Here is a 16,726-nt window from a genome sequence, read left to right on the forward strand (position 1 = left end):
CAATTTAGGCCATGTCGTGCTTGTATGTATGTATGTAACATTCATTAGATATTAAAATTATAGCAATCGCTTTATTAATTTGTATAACGGAGGGATTGTTTTCTCCAAAGGGGTATTTTTAATGTTTGTTTTTCTTGTTTTGAATTAACGTTTATAATATAACTAAAAAAAACGAAAGCCGGAGCAAAGCCGGGTCTAAACCTAGCTAGTATAATATAATGAACAGTCCATTACTGTGGCATTATACGTCTCCATGAAACGCCTTTTTCCCTTTGCAACTGTTCATGTGACTATAGAAGTTAAACATAGATAAGCATCCACCGTCACAGGCTGGATATTTGTAATCACCAAAACAGTTCAGAATTTAGTCAAAAGACAAAAAGTTAAGTCAGGACCCCCGACATTAGTATGTATGTAGGGAGTACCAATAAAATGCCTTGCTACCCAACCTTTTTCCGGCCTGGGGAGGGGTTAGGTTTCCTTCACTCTGACACCTGGGAGACAGAGAAACATGACAGAGCATCATGGCGTCGCGCTGTGAAAACTGGCGCACAGGTTGCTGAGGAAAAGAGAACAACGCTGGCAGAAGAAAAACGCCAGAGAAGAAAAGCAAGGCCATAGACACTAGCTCCAGATGGACTAACCTGCCCAGTGTGCGGCCGAACATTCCGGGCTCACATAGGTCTCACCAGCCACACGAGGAGGCATAAAACCCCAGTGCAAAGACCTCAGCCCCCTGGATGACAAAGTGGTCATCATCGAACCACGATGGACGAACTATATAGGGGGGGGGGGGTTTCTTCTCTCTGACACCACTATGTTCTGAACGGTCGTTGACTTGACCACCACAGAGCTGGTAGACAAATAAGCCGTTGTAGGCGTAATATATCTTAACTTTTAAAACTTGAAATACCTTGCTGAACTTCTTTTATGAGCAAAACTAAATATAAATTTTATTACAATGTTAACTAATTCCACTTGAAATACAATACATATAGTAGACTTTAGTAATAATATAAAATGGTATTCTAAAAATAAAAAAATCAATCTCACTACAAAAACACGTCTTTTCACTCTGGCGTTCTGGAGTCGTCTCCAAACTAGGACCGCTGACGACAACGCCGCTTTTCTTGCATCATTCACAACCAATCGCTAACCCCTTCTCACTGTCACCATATAAACTCACACACGCACTCCATAACAGGGATTAAAAGACCCCCAACGAAACCGAACTTATGTCCCTTTAAAATTGCACTACGTGCAGAAGTTTGTAGGGGTCGGACATGGCCCACGGGTCGTAAGTTAGGCATGACTGAACTAAGAGATACGGGGGCTATTAAGTTCACCTTTATCGACATAATCCTTCATTATTACAATTCGATAACTTGAGAAAAACGACAGGCCTGATGCCTTGCTTTAAAGGGAAACTCCGATGGTTTTTCAAATTTGAGTTATTGACATATTTAAATTCTGCGTAAAAAGTTGTAATAGTAAACATTTTACCATTTTGTATTTAAATGCTTAGAAACATTTATATTTAATAAATTAGTCAGTAAATTCTTGATATCTAAAAAAACGGGGTTCTTAGAGATTTTGTTTTTAGGTTAGGCTTACGTCACTTCCCTCAACAATACTGAAAGGGAAACTAGATTAGACCAATCGTATCGCTTCATTCTTACAGTAGCTGTTAGGCTTAGTGACGGCCTAGTCCAGAGATATGGTACAGTTATATATAGATAGATAGATTTAAAAGCATTAGGACAACCAACTCGAGAAAAAAAGTAACATTTTCATCTAAGCCCCTCCCCTGTCCCAGATCTGACTGATTCGAACAAAGTGGTCAGTGTAAGGCTAGTCGAGACTACGTGTAGTCGGTCATGACAAGACAACCAAGCGATATTGTTTGTTGTGTGTTGAGTGGTCAGGCGAGAAGATACACACTGCCGTGGTTAGTCAAATCTCCTTTAACACGCATTTTTTCTTTGCTTACAAGATCTAACTGCATAGACGAAGATATATTTTTTTACGAGAATGTAAACGTTACTGTATGGTTTTCCGTTATACAGTAAGTCAATAGATTAAATTAATAGGCATGCTTGACGTCACATAGAAACCCGGTGAAAGTCTGACCGTTTTGGATGCGCAGGAAAATTACGTCAGAAAAATATCAATTACTAAGTTATTATATCAAATAAAGAAAAAATAATAATATATTCATTATCTGTAAATCAAAACACATATTATATCAAAAATTGTCTAAACCATCGGAGTTTCCCTTTAAATTCCATGTTATCAAATACATGTTTTCTATGGGAGCAGCATCTTTAAACCGTTCTCAGCGATAGTTTACAAACAGACCTAACCTTAACATTTTGACTACATTCCTACAATAGAATGAAACATAAAAGAATTACAAAGTGGCATACGAAACAGTTTTCATTCGCTGATTTTTCCGCATCTCGTGCTAAGTCGTTGTGGCTAGCGGTCTATTTCAGTTTTCTTTCCGTCTTTTAAGCCTGTCTTCCATAAGGGCTTTCTTTTGGGTGTCAGAGGTGTGTCCCGCAGGCTTTTGCGAGAGCTCTCCGTCTCTTTCAGAGGACATCAGCAGCCAGCTACTTTCTTCAATGCCAGGTGAAAATGGCGCCAGAGTTGATCTTTATGGCGCTTACGGAGGGGCACCTCTGTTACGCCGTCCCCTTTTTAAGCTCGCCAAAGAAGATCGACTTTGGTATATGCGGTCGTCTCCCATGCAGGATAAGTGTCCGACCCAGCGCAGGTTGTTGAATGGTAATTCGTACTTGCATACTGTCCACACCGTCTTCTAGTTATTTTGTAATGTAGTCTTGCTATTTATGGAGCGAAGGCATCTTTGATGCGGATAAATAGAGAATGAAAGTAGAGGGGAATGTTTCAGTTATTGTGAACTGGTGGTTGCAATCAAATTTAAATTAGCTTAGCTTTGTTTTATCTCTTTGTTTCTTTGTTAAACTTTATTACTCTTTTTTTTTCTGTAGTCTTTATATGGCAGTGATTCTCTTTCTATAGCTTTGTTTTTCTCTCTAGTTAGCTTTGTTTCATTTGTTTAAGCTTTGCGTTTCTTTTGATGTTTGAAATCTGTTGGTTTCACTTTGATAATCTTTCTTTGTTTGGCTTGAGTTCTCTTGGTTTAACTGTTTAACTTCGATTGTCTTGGGATTTGTTTTTCTTTGTTTTCCCAAAGTCTCTCTTTCTCTCTCTGTCTCTCCGGATCTCCGTCTCTCTCTCTGTCATTTACTCTCCATCTCTGCCTCTCTTTATCTCTCTTTCTGTATCTTTGTCTCTCTCACCATCTCTCTCTCTCTCTTCGTCTCTCTCTGTATCTTAGTCTCTCTCCATCTCTGTATCTTTGTCTCTCTCTCTGTATCTTTATCTCTCTTTCCATCTCTCTCTCTCTTTGTCTCTCTCTGTATCTTTGTCTCTCTCTCCATCTCTCTCTCTTTGTCTGTCTCTGTATCTTTGTCTTTCTCTCTCAATCTCTCTCTCTCTTTGTCTCTCTCTCTTTGTCTGTCTCTGTATCTTTGTCTTTCTCTCTCAATCTCTCTCTCTCTTTGTCTCTCTCTCTTTGTCTGTCTCTCTGTATCTTTGTCTCTCTCTCAATCTCTCTCTCTTTGTCTCTCTCTCTCTGTATCTTTGTCTCTCTCTCCATCTCTCTCTCTTTCTCTCTCTCCCCATCTCTCCCACTCCATCTCTCTATTTCTCTAGTCTCTATAACCTCAAACACTCCTAGTGGGTCTCGCTTTCTAGTCGACCTTGACCTTGTAGTCCATCTGACCCCCCCCCCCCGAGCACATGACAAAAAAAACGATAATAACATAAACAACTTGTCTGTCAGTGATGGGCGATTGCAGATATCCAAATCAAATAGTCGATTCTTTTCATTTTATTCTCCAGTTTACAACAATTGTAAACTTGTATTAACCAAAATAGTATTTGAAACAAAATTAGGCCTGTTTGACCTCATTAAAACGTTTTTGCTTTGAGTTTTGCTGTGAAAGTCTTAAGTCTATAACTTGAAAATTTAGATGTCAAAATTCAAACCGAAAGGCTTAGATGAACTGTTTCCGGTATCGAGTTTTCTTTGTCGGTGGAAATACATAGAAATAAGAAAACTCGATTCTCAAAACGGTCTATCTTCTTTCTGTCCGTCGTCTAGATGTATGTGCTGGCTGTGTACACATGTGTTTTTAGATGTGTTAGTGTGCTATCTTAAATGTACATGTTTGTGTGCTAAGCGATAACACAAGAAATAATTCTCGCCAATAATCAGAATACTGATAGATTACAACAACAGCTAGTGTGGATACAGACGTCTAGTTACAATGTACTATAACTCTCGTCGTTTCTCGTTCTATTGTTACAGAGCGAGATGAAACAGAACCTACAATGGCGAGGATAGTGTGTCCCCCTTGTGTCGATACTTGATCCACCGTGTCATAACTGATACATTGGCGCATTGTGTTTCTGTGATATTGGCTTTACAGCTGCAGACGTGAGTCAAGGACGCTGCCAGCAGCAAATGGAACATCCTCACCGGACGTGAAAAGCAAAACGAGACCAGGTGATGCTCACGTCTGGGCCCCGTCTACTGCGACGTCTGCTGTGCGTCTGCTGGGTAGCAGGAATCTGGATTAGCAGCACCTTTTAAGGTAGGCTCAAAGACCTTTTTGACACTTTTCGAATTGTGACAAAATTCCTAGCTACGCCCCTGCCTTCCATTGGGATCTTGCAAAACGTTTTACTAAGTTCAAGATGAACATGAAGCAAGTCTTACCTGTTGAAAACGTTTTTAAAATTAGTTTTGCTTTATTTTAAAATATCGTTGTTCTCACATAGACGAGCCCACATCATGTTTGTCAACAGCGCTATGTACATAAAATATTGCAATAGGACCAACCGTTACTTTCATTGTCTTTTTCAAAGCGAAGATCTTCATAATCTTATCTTATCTTTTATAATACAGACGCGCTCTTATGAAATGAGGTTAAGATCATGTTCCACCAACAACGAGGAGCTTAGACATAAATTCTGTGGCATTTTACTGCTCGAGAGACGATCTTTTCCCTTTGCAACTTCTTGTTTGACTAAAGAAGCCGATCCTTGATGCACAGCTGCGGTCAAAGGTTGGGCATATGTAATCACCAGGCGCCGTTGCATTTTCACCCTTCTTTCTACTGCTGTTGAGTATGGCATCTCACCTGCTATCTGGGACCCTTCCTTAAAGCTCGCTCTCCATGTGGCTCTATCCAGTGCCACATAAGTTGAATTAATATTATTATTATCTAATTTTTTCATTATCTGGCACTGCCAGGGTCGAGCTTTGTTAAAGGACAATAAAATTCATTGTAGTCCTCTTAACAGTATCCACTGAGGAATTTTCTGGTGATGTGACAGGTCTGCGACAGTATTGCCTTCTGACGGACAACGAGAATTTTGTTAGGGATGTTTAGAGCCTAGAATGTGTCTGTGTGGTTCATTGTCGCTATCCCCTCGGCTGATTGAACAATAGGGTTTACTGGTATTTTAAGCAACTTTCATACTCATGGTCACTTAATCACTCAGCTTAGGTTTTTAAATTATGTTCGCTTTTCATTTTTAGTTGTTTTTTATTGTGAGGTAGTGGTACTGCGATGCGAAAAAATGTATAGAGAAGGGTTGGGTTTGTTGTAGAGAAGGGTTGGCTTTGTTGTAGAGAAGGGTTGGGTTTCTTGTCTTTTCTGACGTCTTCCTGATTCAGCTTTGGTGTCGAAATCAGTCGACTGAGGTCGTTTGGCTGATATCACAATTCCAGTGTGGGGATTGAAATAGTAAGACAAAGGTTTTTAATCTTTCTATCCACACGCATGAAAAAAACATGATTATTTTTGGAAAATACGATATTTGGCTCAACATGATGCTGTAAGAACAGGATGCTTGGCTCCCTATGAATCTTTGAAAACAGGATTCTTGGCTCCCTATGAATCTTTGAAAACAGGATTCTTGGCTCCCTATGAATCTTTGAAAACAGGATTCTTGGCTCCCTATGAATCTTTGAAAACAGGATTCTTGGCTCCCTATGAATCTTTGAAAACAGGATTCTTGGCTCCCTATGAATCTTTGAAAACAGGATTCTTGGCTTCCTATGAATCTTTGAAAACAGGATTCTTGGCTTCCTATGAATCTTTGAAAACAGGATTCTTGGCTTCCTATGAAACTTTGAAAACAGGATTCTTGGCTCCCTATGAATCTTTGAAAACAGGATTCTTGGCTCCCTATGAATCTTTGAAAACAGGATTCTTGGCTCCCTATGAATCTTTGAAAACAGGATTCTTGGCTCCCTATGAATCTTTGAAAACAGGATTCTTGGCTCCTTATGAATCTTTGAAAACAGGATTCTTGGCTCCCTATGAATCTTTGAAAACAGGATTCTTGGCTCTCTATGAATCTTTGAAAACAGGATTCTTGGGTTCCTATGAATCTTTGAAAACAGGATTCTTGGCTCCCTATGAATCTTTGAAAACAGGATTCTTGGCTCCCTAGGAATCTTTGAAAACTGGATTCTTGGCTCTCTATGAATCTGTTGGAACAGGATTATTGGCTCCTTATGAATCTTTGAAAACAGGATTCTTGGCTCCCTATGAATCTTTGAAAACAGGATTCTTGGCTCCCTATGAATCTTTGAAAACAGGATTCTTGGCTCCCTATGAATCTGTTGGAACAGGATTCTTGGCTCCATGTGAAGCTGTGGACATAAGATTGTTTGCTCTTATCCCAGCTGTGTAAACGTCACATGAGGCAACTGGCAAGGGGCTGGGAGCTTAACACACGATCTACTCTACTGATATTTCTTAACGCCACTCTTGTGGCGCCCTTCCGCTCATTTCTCGCACCCCTTCCCCACTTAACTACTTTCCATGCACCCCCGGCCTCAAGACCCCCCGCCGATCAATACCTTAGAGTTTCTTTCAGATTCACTTTCTCTCTCTCTCTCTCTCTCACATATACTTTCTCTCTTCCTTCTTGGTCTCTCCCCCCCCCTCCCTCCCACAACTGTTCCCGATCAATAATTTCATGCTTTTATATAAGAGGGCGCTGGACAGAATTAGGAAGACAGAATGGGCTAGGTAGTAAGGGCTCTGTTTAGTATCTGATGTTTATATCCCGCAGTTTGATAGCAGTGTATATAGGGAGAGTTTGGTTTCGATGTTACAGTTTTAATAGACAAGTCCTATTTACACGTCTATAGTGGATCTGTGTTTTTCTCTCTCTCTCTCTCTATCTCTCTCTCTCTCTCTCTCTCTCCCTTTCTCTCTCTCTCTCTTCATTTGTATCAAAATATACAAAGCTTATCGCAATAATCACATAAAGTATATACCAAAAGTATCAAAGGGTATTATGCCAATTAAGTATATACTAAAATGTCTTTTTATTCCTCATTTCGTATATATGATCTCTCTCTCTCTCTCTCTCTCTCTCTCTCAGAGTTTGAAGGCATACAAAGCTTATTACGATAGTCATATATATAGCATTTGCATACACTGTCTGTCTTCCTATTGACTACTTTTCTCTTCTCTCTCTCTCTTCTCTCTTTCTCTTCTCTCTTTCTCTTTATCATGACCTACAAAAATTCATCTTCACCCATCCCTCAGTCTTCCGGACCTTTAGGGCACCACAAGAGATCTATTGACCGTCTTTCTCCATTCCTCTCTATCTTTTGCCTTGTTTAGAATCTTTGTCAATGGCAGGCCCGTCCATTCTTTTATGTTGTCCTCCCATCGCTTTCTCTGTCTGCCTCTTCTTCTTTTTCCAGGAGGTTATCAGCTTGAAAAGTATCTATAAAATGTTCATTTCTTTTTCTTTTATTTTATTATATCATTTTTTTTGACCTGTTAATTTTTGTAAATCTTTTGATTCTTTTCAAGTTATTACTAAGTCAAATGTTTACTATCAAGCCAATGTTTATTTAAGTCAATATCTTTGTTTTAACTGTAACATCGATGTTGTCCTTTACATTTTTAAAATATTATCATAGTAAATCTGTCCCCATTATGCTGATATACATATAATAATAATAATAATAATAATACCGCCGTACCCCTGTCTCATAATTTAAGAAAAACTGAGATAGAAAAACAAAGAAAATATGGGAACCTAGGCTTGGAGATTAAGCGTCTATGGAAATTGTCCAAAATAACAATATACCCCATTGTTATATCAACCGAGGGGATAATAACAACTGACCTCACAGACACCTTCAAGGCCCTTAACATTCCTAGGAACATCTTCGTTGCCTGTCAGAGGGCGGTACTGCTGCAGACCTGCCACATCACCAGAAAATTCCTCAGTGGAAACTGTTAAAGGGACTACGATGAATTTTGTTTCTCTTTAGCGAAACTCGACCCTGGCAGCGCCAGAGAATGACTACTCGTTCATTTCTAACATAATAATAATTATAATAATAATAATAGATTGGCTTGTATTCGAGTTGGAAGATTAATGAGGAAGGCAGTATTTCCCGTGGCTACGTAGCCCCAGCTGTGACCTACATATATATTAATGCTGGTTGACTTTTCTATAGAAAAAGGTTGAGCAGGTTATTTGCTTATTAAGCTATTGTTAAGCGATTTTCATATTGTAAATGTATATTAGTGTTATTTTAAATAGTATTTTTTTTTAAATAAATTGTAAAACAAAAAACTAACGAAATATTTATGCATACTTTCAAAATGAATGACTAGCCAACTTCTAAATTTAAAACAAAAATGTTTGTTTCTGCGTTGCTATGACAATCGTAAATGCAACAAGTCAAACCAAACAGTTAAACGCTAATGACTGTTGATGAGGATATAGGTTAGTGGAGGCCAGTGAGGCGCTAATACCACTGATATTTCGGAGCCTCTCAATTCACACTAAGCACACTCCTGCATTATAGGCCTTGTCGCCTTAGCCTGATAGATTTCATGGTAGAGCAGGCACTTAATTCTCTGATCAATCCATCTCACGTTTCTCGGAAAAAGAGGGGGTGGGGGGGGGATCTGGGTGGGCGAGTGTCTGGCTGTGTTTGTGTGTGTGTCTGCGTAGGTGTTAATTAGAGTCCCAAACTGGTGATTCTTTTTAATCGTATTAGCGCGCTTTAGCGTTGTTGTTTTTTTTTTATTAATTTGACACGGACTAATTTGTTCATTCGATAAATATTAAAATGATTTTCTCCGCGGGCAAAGAGCCAAATTTAAAAAAAAAACTTGGGTGACGTAATGACAAACACATTCGTCACAGGAAATCCTGTTTTAATGTATGTACATGTGTAATGAAACGTCACAGAGAAGTTGTAGATGGTAGTGAAAGTTGGGCACTGACCGCTGAGGCTGAAAGAAGAATCCAAACCTTTGAGAGTAAATGCTACAGAAAAATGTTGAGTATCAGATACCGGGGGAAGAAGATAAATGAGTTTTTTGTGCTGTTGCAAGTCAACTCTCTGGCTGGTAAAAAGGAGGAACTCCTCAATACTGTGAAGAGACGTAAGCTGAGCTGGTTCAGTCATATTGTAAGACATGACTTACTATCAAAAGTCATCTTTCAAGGTACAGTGGAGGGAGTATGAAGAAAAGGTCTTCCAAAGAAAAGGTCTTCCGAAGAAAAGGTCTTCCAAAGAAAAGGTCTTCCGAAGAAAAGGTCTTCCAAAGAAAAGGTCTTCCAAAGAAAAGCTGGCAGGACAACGTACAAGAATGGACCGGCCTCTCTCTTGATATCCTGCTAAGAACAGCTGCTGTACTGTGTATCAGTGTAGAAATATAGAATAGGCATTGCCATCACCACTGAGGCTCCTGGGTAAGGGTCATCTCAATACCCTCAGGGCCATGAGTATGTGTACGATGTGTTGACGGGGACGGAATATCCTCCTTATCGCGGTAGCCCCCACTCTGCATGACCCAAGACCGCCCCTGAAAATATGCATATTCAATCAGGAGATTATAGCCATAATAATATTTCAATTTATATAGATTTCATATCAGACATAATGTAGGCTCTTATCTTATCTTATATAATACAGACGTTACTTCAAAAAAGAAGATGATTACGTCCTACGCGTCATGCATTTAGTCATGCATATTAACCAATGACTTAAATTCTGCCAAGTCACTGGTTTTCCTGGCTAGCTCAGGCAACCCATTCCATGCTCTAATAGCACTAGGGAAGAAGGAGTATTTGTACAAATTTGTCCTAGCATATGGGACGAGGAATGTGCCTTTATCTTTGTGTCTTTCAGAGTATTTTATTAAATTTTGTTTTTGTATTTGAAGATTATGGTTCAGTGTTTTATGTATGATTGCTACTTTACTTTTGAGCCTTCTGTCCTGAAGGCTTTCTAAATTTAGTGATTTTACTAAAGGTGTTACTCTAGTCAAATGTGAATATTCGTTTGTTATGAATCTCACTGCTCTATTTTGTGTCTGTTCCAGTTTCTTAATGTTTTCTTGAGTTGAGGGGTCCCAAACGGAGGATGCATATTCTATTATTGGCCTAACCAAGGTTAAGTAACATTTTAGTTTTATGTTCTTATTTGATTTATAGAAATTTCTTTTAATAAATCCTAATGCTTTGTTTGATTTTTTTGTAGTTTCATCAATATGTGGATTCCATGATAGTTTTTCATTTATTATAACACCTAGGTATTTTGCGTTTTTAGTCTGTGATACTGGTTTGCCATGAATAAGATAAGTGGAATTAATTTGTTTTAGTTTTTTTGTTACTCTTAACAACTGACATTTTTCTGGGTGGAAAGACATGCTCCAATTTGATTCCCATTTCTGTAATTCATCTAATTCTCTTTGTAAAATATCTGTGTCTTGTGCTCGAGGAATTATGATAACATAACAAACACAAACACAAGAGATAAAGTTACAATCCGTCCATCCATCCCAGTGGCACTAAAGCCCATGTAGGACTCTGGCCTGCTTCAACACATCATTCCATTCAGATCTCTCCTGGACCTTTCCTCTCCACGCCCTAACCCCAAGCTGTAGCAGATCTGCTTCCACATCATCAATCCATCAGCATTCGGGGTCTGCCTTTGGGTCGCCTATTGGTGGGTCGTCATACAGTTGGTATATCTCATGGTTAGTGCGTGTCCTCCACCCTGTTTCATCCTGTATGGCACCATAGAATTTCCTAAGAATTTTCCATTCCCAAGTATTAAGTATATTTTCAGATGTCTTAGTCCAGCGGTTCTCAACCTTTTAAGCTCGGCGACCCCTTTTTACAATCCACCACTCTGACGCGACCCCCTTCCCACAGACACACATACAGAAATAGAAGAATAGACAATAACAATCCATATTTTCGATGGTCTTAGGCAAGGGGGTCGCGACCCACAGGTTGAGAACCCCTGTCTTTGTCAGTGTCCAGGTCTCACTTGCATACATTGCTACTGGTCTTATTGATAAAGTTACAAATTAATCTAAAAATATTTGAAACGCAAAAGTCTTACTGTTCTTCTTGAATGTAGTGTAGCTTGTTGTCTGACAAGACTGATATTAATGGGGAGCAAGTTCCGAACCTTCGGTCCTCTCACTGAAAAAGCTGCAAACGTAACTTTTGAGGGAGAAACGTGGCACCACTAGAAGCATTGAGTCCATGGAGCGCAGGGTTCTCTGGGGGGGGGGGGGACAAGTGGAGTGATCAGTTCACTTAAGAACAGTACTGGATTTACTTTTAGGCAACATTAACTATAGTTTTCCTTTAGCTTATCTGGGGGCCCACCATAAATTCGTTACAGGGTTTCAGTCATTTTGGAGAATGGGGTTAACGAAAAAAATACATGAAAAGGAGTCCCCTAGGGCTTATCAAGTCTATCTCCAGAACAAGGTTATGTCTGTGCTGGAAGTAGCAAAATATGTAGGTCACAGCTGGGACTGAGCAGCCTTGTGAGATACTGTACTCCTCATTAATCTTCGGTCTCATAAAAAAAAAAAAACTAAGCTTTTAGATTATTGAACATTTTAAATAGGGTTTTGTGTTCTATTTTGTGGAATCTATTTTACGTTCCCCGACTGAATGTTTGAATGTTTGTGTCACGGGAATTAACTCTAGAATTACTACAACGTAATAAACACATTTTTGGGGGCGGGGTGGCTGAGTGGTAAAACTCTTGGCTTCCGAACCTAGGGGCTGGGGTTTTTAAGTTAGAATCTTGGTGAAGACTGGGGCTTTGAAATTTGGGAATTTAGGACGCCCCTGTGTTATGGTGTGTGTGTGTGTGTGTGTCCTAAGTGATATAAAAAGGGAGTATTGATTGTTTGCTAGAGAGAGAGAGAGCATTAACTTAATGTTAGTCTTGAAGAATGATGCAAAATAAACGGCGTTGCGTTAAAAAATGTTTTCGAATTTCGACAGATTATAAATTTTTAAAGTTGTTTTTTTTTTCTAACATTTCTTTCTCATTTTTACGGCTGGTTAAAATGTTGCGTTTAAAAAAGTGTACGCTAGTAGCATGTTCGGGATCGGTAAATACATCTCCGGATTTACGACTACGACAATGTGTCTACCAAGCGCCTTACCCTCCACAAACTCACAAATATAAACTTTTTTAAACTAAAATATGTTGATATTTAATATTTTTTAAAAGGTAAGTGTGATTAAATCTACAAGAACTTTATTTCTTTCGTTTAAAAAATAGCAAGCTTTTAGCTCTTTCATTCATAAGTCGATCTTTATTGAAGTTTTAGAAAAAAAAATTGTAGGGGGCCTCCATAAAAATGTAGTCCCGGGGCCGCCACATTCTTAAATCCGGCCCTGAGTGCAAGTCATTTTGAACAGCCTGCAGAGTTGAACTAAAGTAAAGCTAAATTAATTGAACCCAGAGCCTTCAGCTTTCCCTCTTGTATAACAAACTACTCGGCCCCATTAATCAATGCGGACTGAAGCGCGGCTTCCTGTGTGGTCTGCTTTCAGATGTGACAAGAACGAGTCTTTCCTGGCACAGTTCCAAAGAGTTAAATTGGCCGTTAAATTTGAGAGAATGTCTGGCCACTGGGTGACATTCGGTATTCCTTGCCACTGTTAGCTCGTTAGTTATACTCCGCGTTGGTCAATCGTGTTTTCACAACGCTTTATATCAACTCTGTCTGTCTGTCTGTCTGTCTGTCTGTCTGATAAAAAGTGTGTACACATCGTTTATTCCATTCTCGTATCAAGTTGAAAACTTTGCACAATTATTAATTGGCAAAGGCAAGACATGAAAGAATTTTAAAAAATTAACAAATTAGTCAATTAATTACTATTAATTGATTTTTTTTATACCAACACGGGTTATTAATCCTATAGTATTTGTAGTACGCTTAATATGTAGGGTTTTGTCGTCTCACATAATTAATAATTAAATAACTGAACACGTCATTTCTTCCACATCCATTCTCGGACCGAGTTGAAACTTTAAACAATTATTTATTGTGCATAACAAAACATTAATCAATTAAAAAATTAGCCAGTTCGTCAATTAATTGTTGGTTATTACATATTTTGTTTTGATATCAAACAATGGAAATTACTTCTACATTCTTAAGAGATATAGTTGTAATTGTGTTCTTTCCCTTAGATAAGCTTTGTTCTTTTTTTTTTTTAAAGAAATGTTAACATTTTGCTTGTCGTTTGTTGGGTTAAGGATCCTTTTTGTTACAGTTCTCTTTGGCGCAAGGATTTCAGCGAAGGGAGATTTGGCTGCAAGAACTATTTTCGCGCTAACAAGGGAGAGAGGCCAGAACGGTGACGATCTCCAAACTAGTTTAAGATTGTCGAAATACAATGTGGTGTGTAAGAAGTTTTTATTTTTTCAAGGACAGAACCTTTTTTAGTTTTGCATAAATCCATAATTGAATATTAATGAAGTAAAAATGACATTATTTCCATTGTTTCTGCTGCTGAGCTGTAAGCTCTTTTTGCAGACTGCCAAGGTAAAATAGTGTACCGTTTTCTTCAGTTGATCAGCACTGCCGTACAGGGTGTTGGGTATTTGTCCAGCAAACTCTAATAGGTAAGTAAGTAAAGGGGTTGGTCGTTGCACATGACACACCGTTAACCGTTGGCCAAAGAAACACATGACCTTAACATCATCTGCCCTATAGAGCTGCCATATATATCTCAAGGTTTGAAAGGGGAACTTTTTGCAATTTAAAGAGTATATGGTTTACAGTTTCATTCATAAGGGTGGGCGCAGTGTCTACAAAGGTAGGTGTGATTTTTTTGCTAAGGTGGTAATTTTAAAGTTTTTGTATTGTTTCATTGTTTAAAACAGTTATTTAAATAAAAATGACGCTCTATCATATTCTAAGTCATAGAAGCGCAACCGTCACCGTTGGCCGGTCCTGTTATCATGTGACCTTGCTTTTTGGCCTTGATAAAGGGCTTACGTTCTCCTGAATGTCAGGGTCACTTCTGCTGAATATCCTCCAAACAAAAGTAGCTAGTAAATAAATTAAAGGGGGTCACGAGTAGCAGTTATAAAACCTAGTTCTTCCCCTTGACGGTCTGTTTACACACTAGAAACACGAACAATCTAAAACTAAGTAATTTTTAATGAGCTTCCAAGCATCATTACTGCGATTACCTCCCTTAGTAAAAAAAAAAATAAAATAAAACATTTGAGTCCATCACGTGACTTGCAACTCGTATAGTACACGACTTGTAGTCCTCAAACTATATTCTACTCTTAAGGAGAAGATAGTGAGTAATTAGCCACTCTTATTTCATTGAAGTTTTATTCTGAATTCCTATCTTATCTTATATAATACAGACGTTACTTCAAAAAAGAAGATGATTACGTCCTACGCGTCATGCATTCAGTCATGCATATTAACCAATGACGTAAATTCTGCCAAGTCACTGGTTTTCCTGGCTAGCTCAGGCAACCCATTCCATGCTCTAATAGCGCTTGTGAAGAAGGAGTATTTGTACAAATTTGTCCTAGCATATGGGACGAGGAATATGCCATTATCTTTGTGTCTTTCAGAGTATTTTATTAAATTTTGTTTTTGTATTTGAAGATTATGGTTCAGTGTTTTATGTATGATTGCTACTTTACTGATACGTTTTCTGTCCTGAAGGCTTTCCAAATTTAGAGATTTTACTAAAGGTGTTACTCTGGTTAAGTGTGAATATTAGTTTGTTATGAATCTCACTGCTCTATTTTGTGTCTGTTCCAGTTTCTTAATAATAATTGAGATTGTAATTAATTCCTTTTCTTTTCCGAAAGCATTTCCTTCCTAAAACAATTTTCTTCAGATTTTCTTATTTATTTTATGAACAAACATTGCTGTTTTTTTTTTATCTTTGCAATATCAAAAAGGTTTTTTAACTTTTTTTTTTTTTTTAAATCCTTTTTTGAAATTAAAAATAAAAAAAAACAGCCAAGGGCGTGTATAAATTATGAAGTCTTCAGAGACATAACAATTTTGATAATGATCTCCCTTGAAATTTTTTTTTTGTCTGTTTATTCGGTCTAAAGGTAATTAGAAAACTAAACACTCATTTAAAGCAGCAGCAGCACACACACACACACACACACTTATGAGAATGTCTAGTTAACACGCACACACACGTGAAAATGTTGTTTATATGTGTTTTTTTTGGTAACTCATTCTTAGTTCTAAGAACTTTTTTTTTAGGTAAAAAAAAAAGTATATTTGTTTGTTTGATGTTTTTTTTTTAAATGGGGGAAGTTGTTGTCTCTATTTGCTTGTTGTTGTTTTCTGATCCCAGAATGATTTTGACATTTCGGACAATTTAAAAACGTCTGGGGAATTTCTTCCTCTTTTTTTTTTCTTTTTCTTCTTGCTTTAACATTTCTGTTCGGGAGATCGAAAGTGAATTTTAAACTAGATTTAACACACAATGTCAAGGTCATACATTGTTCTTCTCCCCCCCCCCCCCCCAACACCGACCTACTCTTTTAAGGATTTTAAAAAAAATACGTGGCCCTGACCTATTGACGTTTGTGATAGTTTCTTGCCATCTCAGATCTCGCACGACTAGAAATATAAGGATTTGAACTCAGAACGCTTGGTTTATCTTTGGCTTGCTATTGAACCTACCAATACGAATGGTTTTCTAGTGAAACATTTTATCAGAGCTCTACTTCATGATTAAGAAACGGTTTGGGGAAAGTAAAGGTGGTTGGTCGTTGTGCTTGCCACGTGACACCCTGCTTGGTAACCGCTGGCCAAAGAAACAAAGAGCTCTACATCATGATTAAGAACCAGATCCAGACCTAGATATGTGCGAGTTCTATACATTGCATATGTCATGTCCGTTTTGATTGTTGGAAATGTGGGATGTTTGAAATGATGTCAGGTACCAGCTAGAGCTGGGTGGACTCAGAGGCACCCAAATATCCCGAAGTTAAAAATCCCAGTCTTCACCAGAATTCGAACCCGCGACCTCGGTTCGGAATCAAGCGCTTTACCGCTCAGCCACCGCGCATCCTAATGCATTATGGGTATGCGATAAATAGATCAATACGTCAGTGGCAAAATAGAAAGCGATTCTTTCCCTTGCATTTTTAATTTTCCTATTCAAGCGACGTCTCCTTGCATTACACTGTGATCTCTTTGTTCTTTTCTGTACGCTTTCTAATTGTCTTTTTGATTTCTAAGACTAAAGATTTTTGTCTTTTCCTTACGTAGGAGCGACACGATCCAAAGGGAAACTACTGATACTC

General features: G+C 38.3%; 2 protein-coding genes across 4 annotated transcripts in view; both read left to right on the forward strand.

The window, feature by feature from the left end:
* Positions 1-6,798, forward strand: part of LOC129926351 (uncharacterized) — a 29,051-nt gene extending 22,253 nt beyond the window's left edge. The window contains exons 3-4 of the mRNA XM_056029691.1: positions 5,978-6,481; positions 6,605-6,798. Coding sequence (XP_055885666.1) covers positions 5,978-6,481; positions 6,605-6,798 — 698 coding nt within the window. The remainder of the gene's footprint in view (positions 1-5,977; positions 6,482-6,604) is intronic.
* The window catches only part of LOC106058914 (uncharacterized), a 99,131-nt gene that overhangs the window by 7,819 nt on the left and 74,586 nt on the right, over positions 1-16,726 (forward strand). The window contains exon 2 of one of the 3 annotated variants that reach the window (XM_056030263.1): positions 4,307-4,685. The gene's annotated coding sequence lies outside the window, so the exon portion shown is untranslated. The remainder of the gene's footprint in view (positions 1-4,306; positions 4,686-16,726) is intronic. The other 2 variants (XM_056030261.1, XM_056030264.1) reach the window with 2 other exon arrangements.

This window comes from Biomphalaria glabrata, chromosome 5 (assembly GCF_947242115.1).
Source record: "Biomphalaria glabrata chromosome 5, xgBioGlab47.1, whole genome shotgun sequence".
Classification (NCBI taxonomy): domain Eukaryota; kingdom Metazoa; phylum Mollusca; class Gastropoda; family Planorbidae; genus Biomphalaria; species Biomphalaria glabrata.